General features: G+C 40.0%; 1 protein-coding gene across 1 annotated transcript; it reads right to left on the bottom strand.

Annotated features, from left to right (window-relative positions):
* Positions 1-519: 519 nt before the first annotated feature.
* On the bottom strand, positions 520-24,393 carry LOC119796496 (lactase-phlorizin hydrolase-like). The gene is made up of 17 exons (XM_038305078.1): positions 23,737-24,393; positions 23,280-23,350; positions 11,403-11,480; positions 11,224-11,317; positions 10,483-10,567; positions 9,746-10,376; positions 9,003-9,651; positions 7,353-8,906; positions 6,992-7,260; positions 6,424-6,714; positions 6,130-6,328; positions 5,762-5,964; positions 5,576-5,682; positions 5,191-5,322; positions 4,856-5,079; positions 3,797-4,033; positions 520-2,052 (listed from the first exon to the last, which is right to left on the bottom strand). Exons 1-17 carry the CDS (start codon positions 24,356-24,358, stop codon positions 1,844-1,846), a joined length of 5,655 nt encoding a protein of 1,884 aa, XP_038161006.1. The 5' UTR covers positions 24,359-24,393; the 3' UTR covers positions 520-1,843.
* Between the last annotated feature and the right edge of the window lie 597 nt (positions 24,394-24,990).

Here is a 24,990-nt window from a genome sequence, read left to right as displayed (position 1 = left end):
GAAAGCCTGTGTTTTACTAAGTACTACAGGAAAGTTTTTTTGTACAGCACTTACTCCAATGCAGATTTACTGGTTTTTGAAATATATGGAAGACATTCCTGGAAACATCAATGAAACTGAGGGAGATGGAATAGGACACTTGATTGGCATTCTATTAAGAATATTTTAATACAGGAGATCATTTTAATTTTCAAAAAGATTCTTTAGCGATAATTTTATAAAGCCTTTAAATCCTACTGCAGAGCTGAGCTGTCCTTTGAAAGTCCTAAAAAATGCAACTGTATTTATAATTTTCCTTAGTCTCAGATGTATTGAAGAGCAGTTGGTAATAACCTCCTCTATTTAGCTTTAGATTTTATTACTGGTAGTGAAAAAGCCTTAATAATATTTTCTCTGTTGTACCTTAATAACTGAGGTAGCTAATATTTTTCTTCTTTCTCGTTTGAACCAGAAGAGTTTGGCTAACTACTAATTACAGAAGCAGAAAAAGCAACAGATGCTCAATGAATTTTTTAAACCTTTGCTTTTAATGTTGCAAAGAACAAATGGTAGTCTATAGAGCAGCAAACCGTAGGGTTGTCCTCCATAGATGGCAGGGTTCAAAGCAGGTGGAAACATTACAGAAAAAGCTCAGTGTCATAAAGTTCATTTCAAATTTCACTTTAATATACATAAATGCTTTTCCTTAAAGACTTAAGAAGAGCTAAAATGGATTGCTCCATGGCTCTATATCTTAGTCATCTAAATTTACAGTAACTTTAGTTAAGTCAAATTTTAACAGTGCTGAATTTGCTGCTAAAGCTAATACAGGTGGATTACACTTTAGAAACCATTGAAATCACCTCAAGTCTGCAGCTATTGGGCCACAATCAATATATAAATTATTAACTGCGATCATAAGTGCAGGAGGATGCAGTTTTGCTCTGCTCTTAGGCTCTCCTCTCCAAAACATTCTTCTCTCCCAGATATATCTTTTCACTTCCAAGACAATCCTTCAAGAACATGTGATGCCAGGCAAATCAAAAAGACCCCACGAATCAAGGCCATGCAGGCCACAGGAACCTGAATCTGCACACCAATTAAAGGCTAGGTGGACCTGCAGGCTAAGTATTGAACCAAATTGCTGGAACAATTGCAATATTTCTCTCTGAGTTTACAGGAAACTTTGAGATGCCAAAAATTGGAAGAGTTGAGCATCTGAAAACAAAGAAAACCTGCTTTAGGCCTGACATGTCAATCCAGATATTTGTGATAATGGTGCTTTAAAAAATACCAGCCAGGTGGTAAATGTTAATAAGAAGCAGATGTAAACATTACATCAGTTATACATTTAAAATATATCAATACATTCATTGGAGTGTAAAGTGAAAGATTACTAATGGCATTTAATAAAAGATTTATTACTTAAAAAATGTAAGTGTAAATTGTTGATACATTAATGCTGTCAGACATTATGTTTACAAGATGAACATTTAATATCAGTTTATTACTCTTGTAAAAAAGCTATTTAATAAACAGATTGGTCCCCAAAAAAGCCAACAACCATCAGTGAAAACGGGCCCACTAAAATAGCTTTTAGACATTTCAAATTACATTTCAAATTTGACACATTTCAAATTACATTTAATCAAATAGACAAGTATTTACATTTTTCAGGATAAGATGATACTCTCAAATTGTATGTTCACAAGATAAACATTGGATATGAGTTTATTAATGTTGTAAAAAAGCCAATTATTAAATTATTCCAAGCAAAATCCAACAACTATCAATGAAAATTAAGAGAACAGTTTTTAAACATAAAGTTAAGTGTTTACATTTCTGTATGCAAGTGTGGTTATGGTTAGAATTTCCTCTCCAACTCTATATTGTCAACATTCTTTTTTTTTAAACTTCTTTTGGTCAAAAAGAAGCCAATGGTCAAACAAATGGCCCCTATTGATAGAATGATGAGCAAAGCAAATGTAGCATTAAGTCCAGTTTCAGCTTCATCAGCAGAGAGCTTCATGCCCAGGAAGTTCACAGAACTGTCATTTAATGGAGCACTTGTTGCTAGAAAAGGGGAGAAAAAAAGATGATTAAAGGAATTCTTATAATTTCTCTATTTATGTAGAATAAATAAAGGATACCTGCACAGCTGACCAGAAACCTTATAATTTGCAATCGAAAAAAAATGTGAATTTAACTCCAAAAGTGTCTGGTTTGGATGAGCAGTTTATTTATACACTGGAAATATATATTTTTATTTGTCCCACCCAAAAAAGCATTATTTGTTACAAAACAAACAAACAAACAAAAAGTAACCATGGATCCGTACAGCAACTTAAAGTAAAAAAAAAGAAAAGAAAAGAAAAAAAAAAAAAAAGGGGTGGGGTGGGGTAAATAAAACAGTTTCTAGAGGATTTTATAAAAATTTCCTAAGATCGTCCAAAAATATATTCTTTGCTTGAAAACTCTTTTGGACAGGCTGTACAGAAACACAAATTTCACCCCCTTCGTCTTTGTGTCAGATAAAGTGATCACTGAACCACTGAATGAGAGTATACTGTAATTTTCGGACTATAAGCCACACCTGCATATAGGCCACAGAAGCTAAATTGCATGGTTTGTACATACACAAGCCACACTATAAGCCGCAGGTTTTTTATGTTTAATTACCATATGGTTCGTGCACAGACAGGATTGTCGGGAAGAGGCAACTGTTTGGGGAAGCTCCTATTTATTAACATTTCAACAAATTGAATTGAGACAATTCTTACTGCTGGCGTCTCCAACGTCTCACCATTGACTCAATGATTCCAAGGTTACATGCAGCGGTTCTATTTCCTTCGTTTACTGGCAAATTGACTGCCTTTAACTTAAAAGCTGCATCATATGCATTTCAACATTTGTTTTCCATAATGAGGGTGTCACACAAACTGTCTTGGGCTCGCAATGTCCGTATTTCTTGGAGTCTGCTTCTGGAGGATGTCCGCATTCCCGCACGCGCAGCTACTTGTGTGTTGAAGCAAATGTGACGTCAACATGGTGGATGGTAAAATCCATAGATTTAGGTACCGTATTACCCTAGTGGCCGTTAGCTGTAAAAGTCCATAGATACAGTAAGCCGCGTTGTTATATAAGCCGCAAGGTCGAAAAATGGTAAAAAAATGGGGGAAAAGTTGCGGCTTATAGTCCGAAAATTACGGTAATTAGGTAATATTACACAGCAAGCTGTTCTGTAATCATAATGTTTGCAATGTTATTGCAAGAAATTATCAAGCTATTGGTTTTTAGATACTTTTACCATGATTCTGCAATACAATGTATATGCTTAATAGAGTTTTATTTTTTATTCAAAACTTTGACTAAGAACTGGAACAGATAGATTTACTCATTTGGAATAAGGAGCATAACCCTTTTTACCTGTTAACATCTATGCCTATCTATCGTCTTCTACCCAGAGTATGAATGGAGCAGCAAGTTGGTATGGTAAATGGCCTGTACTTATATTGTGCTTTTTTTTTTCTGGTTGCAGGGCAAACTCCTTCATCTGACGCCGCTGTCCCCCATGTTATCTCCAAATAGGAGCAATCCAATGAATAGTATGTTAAAGTAAAGAAACTCCACTCTCATGAGAGAGGTGGAAAATGGTCTGCATCCAGATTTTGCTGCAGAAAAACTGCAAATAACAGCTCCATATAAACCTGCCTAAAACCATACCAAATCTGCCTAGTTTGAGTTTAAGTAGTTTGATTTTGACACAACACTTTTGTGATTACTAAGTCGCCAAAGTATTTTGAAAACATCTGATTACCTTCTTGTCCAGGCTTCAGACAGTCATGAGGTCCTAATGCAGGGTCGGGAAACCCGTTGCAGTTAATTATGGTGGCGTAGGAAGACACAGATTCTTTTGCCACTCGAGGCAGATTGGGATCAGAACGATTTACATAAAAAAGTCCAAATCTCTCTGAGAAGCCAGTGGCCCATTCCAGGTTATCCATGAGTGACCAAGCTGTGTAGCCCCGAATGTCCACCTTATCAAGTAGATAAGCTGTAAGAAAAAGATTTTTTTTTTTAAATATACAAACATTTTCTTTAACTTCAATTTAAATATAAGTTTTTTTTTAATTAACATGTTTTCTATCCATCCATCTATCTTCTTCTGGTTATACATGGCCGGGTCGCCTGGTAGCAGCTTCAATGGTGAGGCCCAAAAGTCCTTCCCAGCAACTTGGGCCAGCTGCTCCGGGGGAAACCCAAGGCGCTCCCAGGCCAGTTGAGAAACCTCAAGGGTGTCCTGGGTGTCCCCCTGGGCCTCCTCCCGGTGGGACGAGCCTGGAACACCTCACTAGGGAGACAGATGCCCGAGCCACCTCAACTGGCTCCTCTCGATGTGGAGGAGCAGTGGTTCTACTCTGAGTCCTCCCCAGATGACTGAGCTCCTCACCCTATCACTAGGAGAAAGCCCAGACTACGGGGAAAACTCATTTCAGCCACTTGTATCCGGGATCTCATTCATTCATACTACAGATGAGAGTAGGAATGTAGATCAACCGGTAAATCAAGAGCATTGTTTTTTGGCTCAGCTCTCTCTACACCACAACAGGCTGGTACAGCGTACACTTCACAGCAGACGCCGCACCAATGCCACTCCATCTTTCCCTCATTCGTGAAGAATACCCCAAGATACTTAAACCCCTCCACTAAGGGCAGTACATCCTTCCCAACCTGGAGAAGGCACTCTACCCTTTCACTTTCTCAGCTTTCTTTTGTCAAGAAATAACATGTTTTATTAAATCAATATTTTTATAATCCTTTCATTATTTTACTCATCATTTATAATTTGGTATATTCAGATAATTTGCTTAAATACCTTTCAATACTTGGTTGATATATTTGTCATAGAAGTAACTCCTGTGAGAATCTTTAAGATCCACCTCCCCCTTTTCTGAGACACCATTCTCAGTGATAATAATGGTAGGATTTCCGTATTCCTCCTTAATAAAATTCAATATTCTGCGCATTCCAAATGGTGTGACCTTCAGCCAGCCAGAACCAGAGTCTAGCCAACTATGATCAGAAAGTGTGCCTGCACCCCTGTGGATAGTTCAGAGTTTAGATTTTGACTTAAATGAATGTACATTTATTACAAAAATAAAATTGCTTATCAAAACTTTAAATGTATTTCATGTGAAAGTTCTTACTCACCTGTCTGCATCATAATGTTGAAGGTTTCCATACTCTACAGGGAATGCCATGACAGTGGTGTAATGGTTAAATCCAAAATAGTCATGTGTCCCCTTAATTCTCTTTATTTCTTCTGGTGTAAACTCAGGCAACCTAAAAATTTAAAGTAGAATTTAACTAAAGCGGGAAATAGTTAATCTCTAGTTTTAGGTTCAGCTTAAACCCAAAAATGGGAAAGAACTTAATGGGAAAGTTGGGAATCCCTATACGGATACAAAGCAAACCAGTTTGTATATGCAGGCCCTTGAACAAATTCAATAAAGGTATGGTAACAACTAAACCCGAAGTGTCCATTAAAGAATGGATATAACTAACAGAGCTTATAATGGTAGAGGTTTTTTGGTACCGTGATTTAGCCAAGCCAGCAGCAAGACTGCGTTCCCGAATGATTGTCTTCATCATTTCACTGTAGTCACCATTAAATATGGGATGGGCAAACCAGCCAATATAGAACTGCATAGAGAGACACTAGTTAATGCCTCAGAATAGAACCTTTTTTTTTTTTTTTTAAACATCACAGAGCTTGACTCACCTGTATTACACGCCTTGCAGCATCAATATCCTCTTGTTTATAGGGGTTCCTTGGCTCTGACCAGTCAGAGTTAATAGTAATGGATATCTTTCCATTTTGTGTAGCCCGATATTTGTCATTGTATAGATGCCACACTTCGGCATGAGCTTTGATAAGATTGTGACCAACAATGTAAGGAAGAGTACCAGGACGGAAACTAATACCTGAAAACACAATCCATGTTAGAAATGGTTATGGTACATGCCCTTAATTTGTTTTTTTCAGCATCACACATCGATAACACAAAGCTGAATCTCTATGATGACCTTATTTTTTGGAGGTGATTAGGGGGTTCAGAGCTGACATAAAAGGCTACAAGCAAAGCATACCTGGGGCAGCTACTCCATATCCATGGCCAACCATTGCTATATTATATGGCTCATTGATGGTAATCCAAAGTTTCACCCTGTCACCAAGACGACTGAAGATAATGTCAGCATAATCCCTAAATCTTTCAACAATTGTATCATTTTCCCAGCCTCCAGCGTTCTGCAGGGCTTGTGGAAGATCCCAGTGGTACAAAGTAATCTGAAGAAAAAGAAATATACAGTTTACTTTTTCAGTCTTAAGAATTTTTGTTTATGAAAAATAAATGTTGAATTGCTAAAACAAGTTAAACTCACATGAGGTTTGATGTTTGCATTAAGTAGTGCATTCACCAGTCTGTCATAGTAGCTAAATCCAGCCTCATTAATATAATTTGTAGTGCCATCAGGAAGTATCCGTGCCCAAGAAATGGAGAACCGATAATGGTTTACCCTAAGTTGCTTCAGTATTGTAATGTCTTCATCTATTTTATTGTAACTGTCACATGCGATGTCTCCATTGTCATCATCAAAAACTCTGAGAGGAGTGTGGGCAAACTTATCCCAAATACTGAGTCCTTTTCCATCAGCTCTCCAACCCCCCTCAATCTGAAAGTAGTAATGGTAACAGTAATACAGGGAATTTTCTTAACAGTAGTCCTCAAGGCACACTGCCCTATATTTCCCTGCTTAAGCAAACCTGATTTCAATTGATGACAGATTACCAGGTTTATGCTGAGCTGCAATTATCTGTTCAGGTGTGTTAAAGCAGGGAAATGTCTAACCAAGCAGGACAGCATACCTTTAGGACTAGGGTTGAAAAATAAAGGACTAAGCTTAAAATACAATATACAGTTGCAGAACAGATCAATTGTGGCTACTTCACCTGGTAAGACGCAGTCGCAGTACTCCAGAGAAAGGGTTGGGGGAATTCTCCGAACAACATTTTCTCATCATCTGGCATGGTGAAACCATTGTTTTTCATGACTTGGAAGTAGAAATGAGCTGAAAACTTGGGTGTTCTTGGTCTATTTTCATTAGTGAAGTCCACATGGTAGAGCCCAAAACCAACTGTATTGCCATTTAACCACTCAAAAGAGTCCATGAGGGAGGCTGCTGTGTAGCCTTTTACCCTTACTCCATCAAGTTCATTGGCTGTTTATTATGAGAAATACAAATATAAATCAAACATCAAGAATTCAATCCCATAAGGTGTGCAATATCTAGCCAAAAGCATTTTATTTTACCTTTAAAAGCCTCGTTGATATATGTCTTGTAAAAATACACTCTATCATAATCATTCCATGCAGTTTTTGACTTTGTAGCAACACCATTCTCAGTTATGTATATCTCTGGGTTTCCATACTCTTCTTTGATCCAGTTGAGGACTCTTCTTAAACCCCAAGATACAGCTCTTTGGTTTTTTATGTCTGTAGGTTTTGAATCTTTTACCTCTTCTTTTGTAAAGTCCCAGTCATTTTCATAGGAGTCTGGGGTAATTGGACCTGTAATATGGGTAACTATTCTGGTAGTGTAGTGATTAACACAAAACATGTCTGCAGTTCCTTTAATAAAGTTCTTCTCCTCCTCTGTGAAAAAAGGAAGTCTTGACTCTGACAGACCCTGGAGTTCGCTTTTCACTAAAACTTGAGCTTTCATGGCTTCTGGATAGTCACCATTTTTGAAAATTGGGTGGGCAAACCAGCCCAACTGGAACTGCATTGCCCGGTCAGCAGCAGCAATTTCACGAGGGACATTGATATCTTTAGGTTCAACCCATTCTGCATTGAGGGCAATTGATACTACTCCCTTTTGTGAAGAACGGTGTTTTTCATCGTATGTGTGGTATGCTGTGGCATGAGCTTTTATCAGGTTGTGTGCAACTTGGTATGGTGCTGTTCCTGGCTTCACAATGTTTGGGGGGATTTTTCCAGAACCATATCCTAGCCATGCAATCCCTTGAGGATCATTCATTGTCATCCAGAATTTCACTCTATCACCAAAGGTGGTGAAGCAAAAGTCACAATAATCATTAAAGATATTAATCATCTCCTCGTTCTCCCATCCACCCTCATCTTGTAAAGCTTGTGGGAGGTCCCAGTGATAAATTGTGACCATTGGGGTGATTTTAAGAGCCAAGAGGCCATCAATAAGTCTGTTATAATAGTCAACACCCTTCTGGTTCACGGATGCACGCCTACCATTGGGAAAGATTCTGGACCATGACAAAGAAAGTCTGTATGATTTTACATTCATAGCTCGCAGCATGTATAGGTCTTCATCAAGTCTGTCATAACTGTCACATGCTTTGTTACCATTTGCATTGTCAGGAATACCACTACCTGGCTTTTGAGTAAATGTATCCCATACACTAGGGCCTTTGCCATCAACATTCCATCCACCCTCAATTTGGTATGCAGAAGATGAAACACCCCAGTAAAAGTTTTCTGGGAAAGTGCCATAGTGATACATTTGTCTATCAATTTTTTTCTGTGGTGTAAATTTTTCCCAGACAATCTTTGATGTCGATGGAACTTCTGAAGGAGGCAGTGGAGTAGAACGGTAGGCTTGTGGTATTTTCAAGCCTTCAAAATTAGGTTGTTCACGTGCAACAAAACCATTTTGTTCAATGATCTGAGCATAGAAGTATGCTGATTGTTTTGGTGATCTCGGCCTGTAACTATCTTCAAAGTTAACATGGAGAAGTCCAAATCTTTCACTGTACCCTTGTTTTCCCTCAAATCCATCCATGAGCGATTGCACTGTGAATCGCTGTACATCCACTCCATCTTCTGTAATTGCTGTAAAATATCAGCAGAAAACACATAGCACATTTATATATCTTTTAAATCTGCTGAAAAGATGCCACACATTGCGACAAAAACAATGACACTAACCTTTTAGGGCTTCATTGATGTAACCACTCAAGTACTCTATTCTACTGGTGTCATTGAGGGGGTCTCCACTGTATTCTGTTGGCATGCCATTCCCAGTTATGTAAATGGGCACATTATGAGATGTCAGATATTGATTTTTAATGTATGTTAAAAGTGATCGTAATCCTGATGGCAATGAGACGATCCAGTCAGATGCTGTAGTGGGCCATGAGGGGTCTACGTATGCCTGGAAGTCTCCAACTCCCTGAGGACCAGGGACGCATCCACCTACGCTGCTGTTAACCAAACGTGAAGTGTAGTGGTTTAAACCGAAAAAGTCAGAGGTTCCCTTTATCCTCGCCTTCTCTTCAGCAGTAAAAGTTGGAAGTACTGCTGGCACAGATCCAGCACACTCACTTCTTTTCTTTTCAATCTGAGTTTTAAGAACTTGAGAATAATCCCCATCTATGAATATGGGATGGGCAAACCAGCCTAGCATAAACTCAAGGTAGCGCTCTGCAGCTGCCACGTCTTCAGGTTTTGTGGGGTCACCTGGTCTAGCCCAGTCTGAGTTTAATGCATTGCCCACTTTCCCTCCCTGTGTTCCTCTGTATTTGTCATTGTAGACATGCCAGGCTTCTGCATGGGATTTTAGTATATTATGAGTAACCTGGAACAGTAAGACAAAATAAAGTGGTATTAGGTAATATTCATTTCATTCAAAGCTTAAAAATGTTGTATTATATTGTTACATCTAGATTTACCTGATAAGAGGCATTAACATAGTCTTTAACTCCAGGAGCATGCTCACCAGTGCCATACCCTGCATGGCTGACCACCCAGGGGCTGCTGAATGTGTTCCAGTCCTTGACCCTGTCTCCAAATCGGCTGAAGCAGAAGTCAGCATAGTCCTTAAAAGCTTCAACAATGGAATCTGTGGTCCATCCTCCCTTGTCTTGCATAGCTTGAGGAAGATCCCAATGGTAGAGAGTGGCAACAGGCCGAATGCCAGACTCCACAAGAGCGTTGATCAAATTGTTATAGTAGAGAACCCCTTCATTTGACTCGCTGGCTCTATAACCAGAGGGAAAAACACGGGCCCATGATATAGAAAATTGGTAGGTGTTGACTCCAAGGCCTCGCAGGAGGAAGACATCTATATCGACCTTGTTGTAACTGTCACAAGCGAGGTCAGCAGTCTGATTTTCATATGCTTGGCCTTCATGACCAAAACGATCCCAGATGGTCTCTCCTTTCCCCCCTTCTAACCAGCCTCCTTCAACTTTGAAAGATTCTGATGATGTGGCCCATTGAAAGTCTGGAGGAAATGCTTTAGTGGGCAACAGACCTTTATCATCACGAGTGTTGTTCCCAAATGTTCCCAAACTGGACCTGCTGATGAAATCCTTGTTAATAACAAACTTTGAGCAACAATGATAAAAGCTGAGCAAATTCTAAGAGAAAACACATATGGCAAACTATTTAAAACAATGTGTCTCACCTAACTGGAACATCTTGTATGTCAAGCTTGTTTAACACTTCATTCGTGTCCAATCCAACAAAATCCACGCTATTGCTAGATAAAACTGCCACAGGATGGAAAAGCAAGAGAACAGATTTCATTTTTGACTGAAAGAGGAATAGTACAGCCCTCCTTTTGAATGAAAAATGTAAGAATAATCATTATGAAGTTCACCAATGTGTTATTTATACAACATTAGCCTAAGCTTTAAAATACAATACTTTCACATTGATTTTTATCTATTCAGCTTTGATCATACAGTACTCCAGCTGTAAATACTGTTTAACAATTATAAACATGCAGCTCAAAGGTCTGTCTCCACTTTGCATGTTGCTTTTCCTGAAGATATTATCCGACTGATAAAAAGACTGATTAGTGGTTTACCGATTAGTGCTATAATATAATGAGTAGGGATATAAAGGGCCACTCCTTTAAAGTCATAAATTTTAATTGTACTGTGAAACATTATTGGAGAGATTTAGAAGTCATTATGCTTGCTTTATGGAAGAGTTGCCATTTTCTTTCAAATATCACATGAATAAATGTTAGAAAAATCCTTTTTATTTTCATCAAATAACCGTTTGGAATCTATAATAATATTGCACTATTTGTACTGTTTTGAAAAAACAATGCTTAAAGTATTCTACAGTAGTTCTTGGATTTCTCATCTCATTGATTTTGAAACAACAAAAAATGTGTGTTTGCTACAATGACACATACCTTGTAAAAAATCCCCAAGAAGCTGGTGTTCACTCAAGATGCAGTCATGAACTGTCAGTTTATAGAGTAAGATTGGCAAATTCCCACTGGATATCTAGAACACAGCATTGTGTTATAACAAAGAAACTCAAGAGTGAAAGAATACTTTTTGTTCTTAAAACACTAAAAGTTGTGAGTACCTGCAAGTTTCTCAGCTGTTGTCCAAAGGTTTCTGAGGAGGCACAGTTATATTCCAAGTTCACTGACAAGAAATCCACCTACAGTAAGGAAAACATGAGATAACCGTCTGTGAAGTGTCTTGTGATTCTTAGAGAAATGTACTTTTTGAAAAACCACTATGGCTTATTCTGTAACCATAACAGATGTAAAAATTGAATATAAATAAATTTTCCTTCTAACGCAAAACTCTGTGGGCACATCAAAGTTGAATCTTCACAAGGAACAGTTCTTCACAATTGGGGACAATTCCCACTAATAGTTATTTATTCAATTTGCTTCCTTTCTTTCAGTGTTAATTTTACCAAAAAAACAATATCATTTGGTAATTGCTATGGGCTTAAGTCACTTTAGGTCTGCTTTTTTGTTACCAACAATTAAATCCACATGATATGTTAGGAGTTTGTTGTTGTTGTTTTTTTATCTGTTAATGTTTTGCATAGCAAGTCTAAAGGTCAACACATCCTTCCAGTGTTGTACCACTTCCATTTTGTCCTTTCCTACTTTCATATCTCATCTGTACACAAACAATGTTGTACCCATGTACTTAAACTGTGGCCGAGCAGTCAATTTCTCTCTGGTTCCATGTATTTACAAAAAAAAGGAGATAAATTGTCATAAAAGTTCTCCAGTCTCACATGCAATTTAATTAAGTTTTATGTTGTACCTAAAACTTAATTTATGTTCTATTTCTGTTTGTTTGGCAATCTCAATGGCCTGTATTCACAAAGACTCTCTGACCACTACAGGGAGGAGATCATCAACACTCATGTAACACCCATCGAAATTACAACGAACGGACCTGGGGTCTATTTAACAAAACAGGTTTTACAAACTCAGACTCAAAACCTCATCTCTGATTTGATCTAGGGTTGGAAACTTGAGTTTTCAGCTTCAAAAAAGCTGCTGTGAGTTAGTTTAATCAACTCTAAGTAGGTCCACTCAGAGTTGAGCATGCGCGTAAAATGTATGAAAACCCATTATTACTGGATCCCCAATTCAACGAGACTTTGAGAGATTCGAAGTGCCAATTTCACCCCAGTGGAACTAGAGATTTTACTGAGAAAAATAAAGAAATAAATGGAGTAAGTGTTTAAAATACAGAAAAACAGCACTACAACTGCAAAAGAGAGGAGAATGGCAAAGGAGAAGATTGCTGCTCAAGCTAAGGCATAAGTTTATATGTAGTCTGTTATAGTAGACCATTTTTACGTTTATTAAAAGCATTTTTCTTTCTGTTGTTCCACTTGTAATATTGTATAAATGAATTTCAGAAAGTGGAAAAACAACATTGTACCAGTGAGAATGAAGTTTTACATAGCCAGAAATGTTTACACATTTAAAGTGACCATTTTGACATTTATCAGCTTAGAGTGAATATGTACAGTATTTATGTATCTGAGATACATTCCTTGATCGAATAATACAAATGCTGAACAGTAATAATAGGACTATGGAGATCTGAAATTCCTTTCTAGACATCCAAAATGCTTATTTTAGGTGTAAAGAATGTAATTTTGTTTGAAATGGTAATTTTGACATGAGAGCTATTTATTTTCAGATATCAGAAATATATGTTCAAACAAGTTCATATGAAAACAGCCTGCCATAGTTAGCTGTAACCACGATAACACTAGTTTATTGCTTGAATTGTAGAGGATCAATGTATCTATTTAGTTGAAAATTCAGGTGAAATCATCTGTCTGCATGTGAAAGTAAAATATAAACAGGTTGCTCTAACAGGTGGGACCTGTTCATCACCACATTGGGTTCCTCCTCATTTTGATTCTGTCTTCCATCACACAGTAAATACTGAGTGTTTCCAGCTGCTTCGAATGTTATCATCCCATTAAATGGCCATTATTAGCGGTTATCAGTCAGATAGAATGTGTTAAGATTGTGCCTCCTACCTACCAGTAGGCTCAGTAGGTTATCAAGGAATGAATCCTAATCCTAACCCTGAAATAATTAATTTTTCTATTTTTTTTAATTAATCTATTTATGTGTAATCTGAAAATAATTTCAGTAGTTCATGTATTGTAAAAAAAAAAAAATAAGGAAATAAAACAAAAAGATCTGCATGTTGCTCATATCAAACAAACCAAATACAAATAAATCTTGTATCCTGTCAAATGAGTTCTCTGTGAATTAATGCTAGCCATTCTTCAATAGGATCCGCATAAAATGACATGCAATGTTTGTTTTCAAAACCTAATATCTGTGACGGACCTTTTGTATGATTTTTATTTCTAATTGTTTGCATGAAACTACAAGAAACATCTCCTGACTAAATCTGGAAATAAAACAACAAGGAGAGCGGAGACAGAGGAAACTACGGCAACAGAAATAGAGGTTGAGTAAACTCTCTTTGTAAAATGGAAAACTCAGTTTCTGTCATGATGGGTCAGAGAGGCCCAAGGATGCAGAACACCACGGAGGCAGAAACAGGGGTAAAAGTTATAACAGAGTTTATTGAAGATTGTCACAAATATAATGACTGGTACTGGATCACTTCTGGGGCTCTGGTACTCAGGTAACTGGAAGGGAGACAGTTCAGTTAGCCACGTAGCTGAAGAGTGTTGGGATGTAATTGTTCAGAGATCTACCTTGTAGAATCCGGGTTTGGTCTTTGAGAGAGGCACTGTTGGGTCCAGAGACTGTTTGGATCGACAGAGTTCGGTTTACAGCTTCAGCGTCTTGCATCTAGTCTAGGACAGACCTTGGTTCTCCAGCTCTTAGCCAGAGCTGCGTTGATATCCAGGAGGAGTCTTCAGGTTTGGCTCAGAGGGCAGTTAAGACAGGTTAAGCTCATCCAGAGCTTACAGGACAAAAACAGGTTTCCTGTAGGCAGAGACAAAAAGGGGAATTAGAATCCACTAGGAGACAAGAAGCAATCAAAGTAATCACAGAGGTAGAGAGGCTCAGGTGCTAACCAAACTGGATAAACACTGCGGCGTTGATGCAAGGTCTGAGAGCAGCTTATATAGTGGAGGATCCTCCTGATGACGAGATGGGCTTCAGGTGTGTCGAAGGCTCAGCTCAGGAGGATCCACAGCGAACTCTGCTGGAGACAGGTGGTACAGCTCCAGATCCCAACAGTACCCCCCCCTCAACGACCGCCTCTTAGCGGTCGAGAAGATGTCGATGGAAGGGATCGCTTGTACTCCTCGATGAGGGACGGGTCGAGAATGTAGGAACCAGGAACCCACTGGCGATCCTCCGGACCGTAGCCCTCCCAGTCGACGAGGTACTGCCATCCACGACCTCGCCGACGGGAGTCCACGATCCGAAGGACGGTGAAAGCCGGATGTCCATCGACTTCCAGGGCGGGTGGAGGGGAGTCGGACGGAGGGCACAAGGGGCTGTAGATCACAGGCTTGATCTGAGAGACTTGGAATGTCGGATGAATACGGAGAGTCGGAGGGAGTTGTAGTCGGACGGCTGATGGGTTAATGACTTGGGAAATCCTGTAGGGTCCAATGAATCTGGGAGAGAGCTTGCGGGACATCCCCTTGAGGGGAATGTCCCGAGTAGAGAGCCATACCTCCTGACCGACGGAGTAAGCTGGAGCAGGGCGTCTTCTAGAGTCGGCAAAATGTTTTGTGGTCTCCATGGTACGGTTGAGGGTGGCTATGGTGTCTCTCCAGATGCGATGACTGCGGCGGATGTGGTGGTTGACTGACTTGACCGAAATCTCTCTCTCGTCTGCGGGAAAAAGTGGAGGTTGATAACCGAGACTGACCTGGAATGGAGATTGGCCGGTGGAAGCTGATTTCAGGGAGTTGTGAGCGTATTCTATCCAAGGGAGGTGTTGGCTCCAGTCGGTGGGATGACTGGAGGTTAGACAGCGAAGGGAGGATTCGAGCTGTTGATTCATACGCTCTGTCTGACCATTGGACTGGGGGTGGTAACCTGAGGTGAGAGATGGCTTGCAGTTGAGAGCAGAACAGAAGGCTTTCCATACCTGGGAGATGAATTGTGGACCACGATCGGAAAGGATCTCTTGGGGGATACCATGTAAGCGGAAGACATGTTTGATTAGAAGCTGGGCGGTCTGAAAAGCTGTGGGAAGCTTCCTAAGGGGAACAAGATGGCAGGACTTGGAAAAACGGTCAACGATCGTGAGAATAGTGGACATACCTCGAGACACAGGGAGACCAGTGACAAAGTCAATTGCGATATGGGACCAGGGACGAGATGGTATAGGAAGTGGATGCAACCAAGGAGGTTGGTGTGTGGATTTGTTTCTGGCGCAGGTAGGACAGGCCAACACATATTCCTTAACGTCCCTGTGAAGGGTGGGCCACCAGAAACACCTAGAGATGAGGTTGATGGTTCTGCTCACCCCTGGATGAGCGGCAAACTTGGCATTGTGCATCCACTGAATGAGACGAGACCTGACGGATGAAGGAACATAAGACTTGTTAGGTGGACCGTTACCTGGGTCAGGTTCAGAGGCCAGAGCAGAGTTTATTAGATCGGTAATCTCCCAGGTAACCACCCCAATGGTGCAGGAAGCGGGTAGAACAGGTTCAGGCATCTCGGATTGATCGGAGGAGTATAGACGAGAGAGAGAATTGGGTTTGATGTTTTTTGATCCTGGTCTGTAAGAGATGATGAGGTTAAATCTGGAGAAGAAAAGTGACCACCTTGACTGCCGAGGGTTGACCTGTTTGGCGGATTGGATATAAGCGAGGTTCTTATGATCAGTCCAAACGAGAACCGGGTGTTCCGCCCCCTCCAGCCAGTGTCTCCACTCCTCCAAAGCCAATTTTATGGCTAGTAGTTCACGGTCACCAACGTCGTAATTCTGTTCGGCAGAAGAGAGTCTACGGGAGAAAAAGGCACATGGGTGAACTTTTTGATCAGAATCCAGTCTTTGGGATAGAACGGCACCAACTCCTGAGTCGGAAGCGTCGACTTCAAGGATGAACTGCTTTGTAGGATCAGGCTGGATTAATACTGGAGCTCTGGAAAACAACATCTTCAATTTTTCAAAAGCGGATTGTGCCTCAGGGGACCATTGAAAAGTTCTCTTGACTGAAGTGAGTGAGGTTAGTGGCAGGGCTGTCTGGCTATAGTTCCTGATAAATCGCTGATAAAAATGTGCAAAACCCAGGAATCTCTGCAGCTGTTTGCGGTTTTCCGGGACTGGTCACTCCAGGACTGCCTTTATCTTATCCTGGGATGGCTTAACCTGTCCACCCTCGAGCTCAAACCCCAAAAAGGTGACTGAAGGTTGGTGAAACTCGCATTTCTCTGCCTTGACGAAAAGCTTATTTTCTAGGAGTCTCTGTAAAACCAGGCGAACATGTTTCTTGTGTTCAGAAAGATCCTTGGAATAAATGAGAATATCATCGATGTAGACAAAAACAAAAACGTTCAAAAAATCTCTGAGGACGTCGTTGACTAAAGCTTGAAAACATGCAGGGGCGTTCGTTAGACCAAAAGGCATGACTAAATACTCGAATTGACCAAGAGGGGTCTTAAAGGCTGTCTTCCATTCATCGCCCTCTCTGATTCTGTAAAGGTGATAGGCGTTCCTTAAGTCGAGCTTAGTAAAAACGGTTGCACCCTGAACTGGTTCGAAAGCTGAAGCGAGTAGAGGAAGTGGGTACTTATTTTTAACTGTGATCTGGTTTAAACCTCTGTAGTCGATACATGGTCTAAGAGATCCGTCCTTTTTACCCACAAAAAAGAAGCCTGCCCCCAAAGGAGAAGATGAAGGACGAATTATTCCAGCAGCTAGAGATTCATTAATGTACCTTTCCATCGTCTCTCGTTCAGGCTTGGAGATATTGTATAGCCTACTGCCGGGTAGAGGGGCCCCAGGTAATAATTCAATGGCACAGTCGTATGGTCTGTGAGGTGGAAGGGACGTAGCACTGACCTTACTGAAGACAGGGGCTAGATCATGGTACTCTGGAGGAACAGAAGAAAGGTCAGGGGCGTCCATCTCCCCCCCACCCCTAGGAGATCTTACAGTGGGGGCCGCTGAACGAAGACAAGTTTCGTGGCATGAGGTTGACCATGACTCGATGTGGTGATCGGTCCAATTTATGTGGGGGTTATGTCGTTCCAGCCATTCAAAACCCAGAACCAAAGGAGAACATGCGGAGGGAAACACAAAAAAAGATAAGGTTTCACGATGGTTACCTGAGACCAACAGCTCGAGGGGTTGAGTTTGGTGGGTTACTTGATGAAGTTCCTTTCCATCGATCGCGGAGACACAGAGAGGCTGGGTTAGGGGAACAGTTTAAATCCTTAATTGTTCCACCAGATTGGAATCAATTAGGTTTCTCTCACAACCTGAGTCGATGAAAGCAGATAAGGTGAGGTTTTGGTCGGCAAAAAACAACGTAGCAGGAAGTAATAGGCGAGGAGATTTTTTTGAAATGACATGGCCCGTCAGACTCCTCAGATCCTCTGACGGGCCCCGGCTTTTGATTTAGCTGGGCATGAGGTAATGAAATGTCCACTCTCACCACAGTAGATGCACAGCTTGCTCCTGACACGCCTTAACCTCTCCTCTGGGGTTAGCCTTGTATGCCCAACCTGCATGGGCTCGGTCTCCATTTCTACCGTATGGGAGGCCAGAACAGGCAACGGGAGAGATTGGGTTTTAGGTCTCGGCTTAGAAAAATTCTCTGTGGAGGAGGAGAAGGCAGGCACACCATTAGTAATAGAAACAGAATTAACAGAACCATGATTCTTTGGCTTGGAGCTAATTCTAGCTCGAATCCTATTATCCAACCTAATGGTCTGACGGATTAATTCCTCCAAAGTGGCGGGTTCGTCGAGGGTAGCAAGCTCATCCTTAATGTTTTCGTTGAGAGCCTCAAAAAATGCAGTCTTTAGAGCACATTGGTTCCAACCGGAAGCAGCGGCTTTTACCCGGAAGTGAATTGAAAATTCGGCAACAGAAGAATTTCCTTGTTTTAACTTCAAAAGAGCCCGAGAGTCAACAGTTTGATCTGTCTCCTGGTTAAATACTTGAGAAAACTCTGAAATAAAATCAGAGTACGAGCAATTAAGGCTATCGTCAGAAGAGAACCTGGCCTGCGCCCATTCTAGAGCTCTGCCAGTCAATTGGGACAAAATGAAAGAAATTTTCTTGTAGTCTGTAGGAAAACTACCAGGAGAGTTTTTGAATATCAGGCGACATTGAAATAGGAATCCTTTACATTCACTAATATTACCTGAAAACTTTTCAGGGAGACTGGGTCGAAACTCAGACGATGACGTCACCGCCGGTGACCTCGGAGGAGGAACAGGACCCGGAAATGGTTGTGCTAGCGGCGTGGCGTTAGCATAGCTCAATCTGTTAGCGAGGCTTTGAATCATTTGATTTTGTCTTTCAATGTAGGAGTTTAACTCACATAGAGCTTGAGCGTTCCCATAAATCTGAGCGTCTCGTTCCTCCAAATGGCGCTGGAGATGGTCTGCTGGGCCTTGTGTTTGGCCGCAGTGTTCTGTCATGATGGGTCAGAGAGGCCCAAGGATGCAGAACACCACGGAGGCAGAAACAGGGGTAAAAGTTATAACAGAGTTTATTGAAGATTGTCACAAATATAATGACTGGTACTGGATCACTTCTGGGGCTCTGGTACTCAGGTAACTGGAAGGGAGACAGTTCAGTTAGCCACGTAGCTGAAGAGTGTTGGGATGTAATTGTTCAGAGATCTACCTTGTAGAATCCGGGTTTGGTCTTTGAGAGAGGCACTGTTGGGTCCAGAGATTGTTTGGATCGACAGAGTTCGGTTTACAGCTTCAGCGTCTTGCATCTAGTCTAGGACAGACCTTGGTTCTCCAGCTCTTAGCCAGAGCTGCGTTGATATCCAGGAGGAGTCTTCAGGTTTGGCTCAGAGGGTAGTTAAGACAGGTTAAGCTCATCCAGAGCTTACAGGACAAAAACAGGTTTCCTGTAGGCAGAGACAAAAAGGGGAATTAGAATCCACAAGGAGACAAGAAGCAATCAAAGTAATCACAGAGGTAGAGAGGCTCAGGTGCTAACCAAACTGGATAAACACTGCGGCGTTGATGCAAGGTCTGAGAGCAGCTTATATAGTGGAGGATCCTCCTGATGACGAGATGGGCTTCAGGTGTGTCGAAGGCTCAGCTCAGGAGGATCCACAGCGAACTCTGCTGGAGACAGGTGGTACAGCTCCAGATCCCAACAGTTTCCCTGATTTAGTAGGTTTAGTAAACCTGCTGGAACCTCTCAAGAGCCAAAAAGCATGATAAAGGCTCATAAAGTAGAGTTTGTTCTTTAAAAGTATACAGCGGGGCTAAAATACTAAATAGATGGGAGTAAATACAAGAGTAGTATGCTCTGAATTATGATTTCACATCCCTGACTTAATCTCTCTGAGCATCAAGGTTTTGCCTTTACTAAGAGTCTGCCCAAATATGAGCTGATGGTTGTCTCCTTTTGTGATTCTTATGTAGACATAGTTTGCAGCTTTTCTGAATTGCAGTTCCTTTTGCTAGTTGCAGCATTTTCCTTTGTATGTGTTCAGCGTGTGTACTTTAGTTAAACATCAGGCTTTGTATATAGCAGAGAGAAAAAAAAAACTATAGAAAGCAATTATACATTATTTTTCTTGGCCTTTAATTAATTAATTGCCAAGCCCCAAAAAGTATATTTCTAGATAGCCATTATGTCTAAGGATACATACATTATCAGATAGCTACAATACAAAAATACTTTATCACCTTTTTTTTTACATCCTCCTCCTGTGCATATACAGTAGAGTGTATGTTATTGTACTTTATTATGTCTAGAGTGAGTGTATAAATATATATTTCCTTTAATTGTTCCAGTTCTATTACATGTTTATTATTGATAGAATTCTTAAATAAATAAAAAAATTGCAATTAATATTTATACTCAAGAAATTAATGTCACTAGAGGTTTAACATTAACCCAAAATTATTACATTTTCACTTATGGGGATTATAAAGTTAATCTTATCTATATCAATAATTGTGTGAATTGTTATAGATGGCGATGTGCTAATTTATTCCACTATCTGTTATTTACTTGATGCAGTCTTAGAGTCAGTGAAAGTCATACTCCCTACAATTTTTCACTTTAGTAACTTCATAAAACATGCAGCCTGGTAACTGATATGGGGAAAAATGTGATATATTCTAATACTAATTCATACACCAATTACTAATTTGTTCCCACAAAGTATTTTTGTACAATGTTGGTATTTATAGCCCACGAAATACTAAAACATCATCCTTTATAGAGAGCACCTTCTGAAACAGTTAGAGGAGGCATTTAAATAGAATATTGACCACATCACCACATTACCTGATGTGTGCAGGACTGCAGTAAATTTTTTAACTCTGCTCCTTTGTCCCAAATAGTATATAATGTACTGCATTTGATTGGGTCAAACTAAAAAAAAGGGGAAAATGCATAGATGTTTCTGACGTGCATCTGCAGGAGCTATTCTGTATTTTTTTTTCCTTTGCCAGTCTCTTGTGTACAATGACATGCAATAAAGGAGGTGGCTTAGCTTTATTTGCTGTGATGAGTTGGGGGTAAAATCATTTTAACAGGTTTTTATGCAAAAGAGTAAAACTCAAAACAAAATATTTGCAGTGAGTTCATCAGTATAATCCAAGTTTTAAATATGTGGCAGGCCCCCTTTATTTGGATGGAAGACCAGCCTTTCAGATATTTCCTGCTGTAACACCAACTACTTGGAGATCGTAGCGTCTAAGTGTATATAAAGCTTTTTTTAGGTTTGTGGTAAAAACTGAAAATTCCCAAATATAAAGTAGAAGTAAAAACTGTTTTTCCACAGTTTAATAGGAAAGTATTTTAGTAGATTACTGATCAGAGTACTCCTGGTTTTACTTTAAAAGAATACATTCTGGCTTCTTATGTAAAATTACTGGAGTTTAACCATTTTATATATGTGTAATTTTTTTCCTAGTTTTTTTGACAGCTTCACAAGTGGAGAGATCATGGTTTCAATTAAGTATATGTCTCCCAGACAACTCCTGAATCAGCTCCTCTGATTAGCAGAAACTGCATCAAACTGTAAAAAGTAAGAGTTGGTGTTGGCAACTTTGGACGTGCTTGACACTTGAACTCTCCAAGGGCCGGATCTATCAAAGGTTTGCGTGTATAAAAACGTGAGCTATTTCACTGCGCGCGCTAAAAAATGTACAAACTGATCTATCAACAGCGTGCAAAAAGGATTTGGTCTTTAAAACGTGCTAAATAGCGCCTCCACGTTTCAAAAGAAGGTGCAAATGGTCTGTATGCGTAATTGCGCACACATGGCAGTGGTTATTGTCGCAAGAAGGAGACATCGAAATAAAGCAAGGAGACGTAGAGAATGCATTTTTTCACTCCGTGTGAATATTTTTGGAATGAACGAGGAAACGATCATCAAAACATGTCGTTTATCCAGCATTGCCATTTTGGAGCTGTTGGGGGAACTCCGAATGGATTTGGAGCCAGCCACAAGGAGGACCCACGCAATACCAGATATCACAAAACTCCTTGCAACATTGCACTTTTTTGCATCTGGGTCATTCCAGCGTACGGTTGCAGCGAGAGCTGGGATCTCCCAATCTCGTTTTTCAGAAGTGCTGTCCGAAGTGCTGTCCGACGGGGTCGGGGTTCTCCACCTGCGCCTGTGGAGCGACATGCCAATGCTGCGGGGATGTGTAATCTCATCCACAGTCACTTCTTGTGAGCCATTTGGTATGTGCATTTTTCTACAGGCCAATACAAAACACCTGTTTTTTTTTTGTTTTTTTTTTTTGTTTTTTTTACTGCAGTGAAGTAGAAATTCAGCCACATACCACCTTAGGGAATAAAGGTTGCCAAAGTTTTTTCTTTATATCACTGTAAGATTTAAATTTCTTAATGCACTAGTTTGTAGAAACTACAAACTACTTTGCCGCAAACCACAAAACGCGCAAAACCATCATTTAAATAGGGCGTCTCCAACAGTTTTGCACCTGCCACCAGTTACTCAATCGCTCTTGTTAAATCACCCGCAAACCATGGTCCAGCCCCTCGCGCAAAATTCCAGTTTGCGAGCGCAAATTACTGCACGCAAAATTGGATCTTGATAAATCCGGCCCCAAGTGCGCTGCTACCAATGCTCAAAACGCACCAGAGGACCTCTTCACACCATTTGATGCCCTTCCACCTGAGACTTTGCATGTAAACTGGATGCCCCAATCCTCTATACACATTAGCATTTGTGGACTCACCATTTTATGTCCATCATACGCTGCTTTTTTAGAGATGTATAACTTGTATTTAAAAAAACTTAGAGAATAAAACGTGCGCTTTTGCTTTAGGGTGTAGTCAGTGATCTGCCACCCATTTGTAAAAAAACAAGGACATAGAATTTATCATTTTTCCTGACAAGTTGATCTAGCCTCTTCTACCTTCCATGAACCCAGTGTCATCACTTCTTCTGAAATGATTATGGTTTTTTTACACCCCCAATAGCTATGCTTTTTTTATTTCAAATTATCTTTTCATGGGTTTATACCTTCAGTTAAGACACTTTCATTGACAAAGATTAAATCTATTGGCATCCTGATAATTCTACAACCTCCATTTGATATTATTAAATATTATTTAAAGGCAGTTTTTAATTTTTAGAATAAACTAAAAAAGATACAAACCAAGTACGGCAACAATTTTATCTCGGACTAATGTCCGAGATATTATCATGTTTTCACTGAAATTTATCATTATTTGATTGTGCTTTGCTGTTTGGGATTCAATTTGGGATTCAGCAAAAAAGCCTTTAGCGTTGGTGTGAACTGTATATACAGAAGAAAACCCTTACAGCTGTTAAAGCTCCAAGATGTGAAATTTGATCCACATTTCTTGCTTTCAACCCAAAGGACACGCGGTTCTCTGCAAAACACAAAAGAAAAAAGATTCTCTATTAATAGTCAAGCCAAAATCTCTTATTAGCTAGTGGCATGTTTTACTCTACTCAACTCTACTTTTGGCAAAACTGAACAATCCGATGCTTCGGAGATAACTTAATCAACCTCACAGGGGCTGATTAATGGAATTATATAGAATATTAGAATATTTTGCAAAATCTGCAAAGAAGCAAAGTATGACAGTGTATAGTCAATATGAGCTGGGGATGAGATTTTCTATTTCTTTTTTTATGGTCATAGAAAAACAACAACAATTTCCCAAATGTGTAGTTGATTAATACTCAAAATAACTTAAAATTACAATTTTGTCTACTATTAATGATTTTTTTTAGATAGGAAAAGTTCACTTACTCTTATCAGGGAAGTTCTGATGGTAAAACTGGTGAATCTTCTTGTTGAGCTGAATGAAGTTTTGCAGAAGACTATGATCATCTGCAGACTGGCCTTCAAAAAATACCTCCTCCAGGTCACTAACTGTCACCCATGAATGGGCCAGTGGACCAAACTCTTTCAAGGCAAACTCTGCATAGTGCTGAAACATCTGTAACAGCTTCTGACTTTCCCAACCTCCATACCTGGACCTCAAAGAATCTGGAACTGATGATCCATGAAGAATGACGACGGGTTGCAGGTCTTCCTCCAGTAGTTGCTTTAGCAGGGTCTGGTAACATCTTACCACAGCCTGTTGAGGCTTGCTTGCAAGGCCATTTGGCAAAAGTTTGGTCCATGAGAGAGGAACTTTGAAGTGTGTCACTCCTCTGGTCTTGAGGTACTCAAAATATTGTTTAGAAACAGCTGGTATGGGATGACTGCAGTCAAATACAACCTTTTCCTCACCACTGGATGCTCTTATCTGCTTGTCGGTCAGAGGGCCAGCAAGAAGCATAAAGTCGTCTTCACTCTTCACCTCACTGCTCCATCCACCAATCACAAATAAAAGATAGAGACACACAAGCCACAGCAACCTGCTCATTGTGACTTGTGAAGATCAGACTGACACAAAACTGATTGCAAAGCTATTTAAAGAAAACATTTTGCACACATATCATAGTTGCACAATTAGGGTTTGATAAGTGCTTTATTGCAGTGATATACTGTACTTGTGAAGACTCTGGACTCATATAATTGATTACAGCATCCTGGTGTAGTCTAAGGAGCCTGAAATGTGCTGCTGCAAGATGCTAATAAAAAAAAAGAAAATAAAACTAACTGTAATGTATTTCTCCTGTTTTGAAGTGTCAGACATAATTACATAGATTAGAAAGATTGAATGAAATCAGGACTACAAATTCTAGTGATAACTTTTCAATAAGAGACCCTCCTTAGTGCCTGAACATGTAGTAAACAAGAAACAAAGCAGATGTCCAGAGGCAATCCCTCTGTTGAACATGCAGGCCTTGTGTTACAGCAAATTAAACCCTTGCAATTGCTCACATCCAAATATCCCCAAACTGCAGCCTTGATCATTTGAAATCTACTTTATGTTTAAGGACAATTTAAGGTGACAAACAATGCATAAAAGATCCAGGGGGAAAATTATTATATGTATCAGAAGCAAATGTCAGTGATCATGTTGGACATATGTCCCATAGAGGCTTCTAACAA

Source organism: Cyprinodon tularosa, unplaced genomic scaffold (assembly GCF_016077235.1).
Source record: "Cyprinodon tularosa strain WSP-4 unplaced genomic scaffold, ASM1607723v1 ctg551, whole genome shotgun sequence".
In the NCBI taxonomy this organism is placed as follows: domain Eukaryota; kingdom Metazoa; phylum Chordata; class Actinopteri; order Cyprinodontiformes; family Cyprinodontidae; genus Cyprinodon; species Cyprinodon tularosa.
The sequence above is the reverse complement of the archived record's forward strand: the minus strand, read 5'-3'. Positions and strand labels throughout refer to the sequence as shown.

What these genes read in the sequence shown, in the direction of transcription:
- LOC119796496 (XM_038305078.1), bottom strand. Translation starts at nt 24,358, where the DNA reads ATGAGCAGGTTGCTGTGGCTTGTGTGTCTCTATCTTTTATTTGTGATT. An exon ending in ATGTTAATGCCTCTTATCAG is followed by an intron (nt 9,652 to 9,745) that starts GTAAATCTAGAT and finishes TTACTGTTCCAG; the next exon opens with GTTACTCATAATATACTAAA. An exon ending in CAACATTATGATGCAGACAG is followed by an intron (nt 5,080 to 5,190) that starts GTGAGTAAGAAC and finishes AACTATCCACAG; the next exon opens with GGGTGCAGGCACACTTTCTG.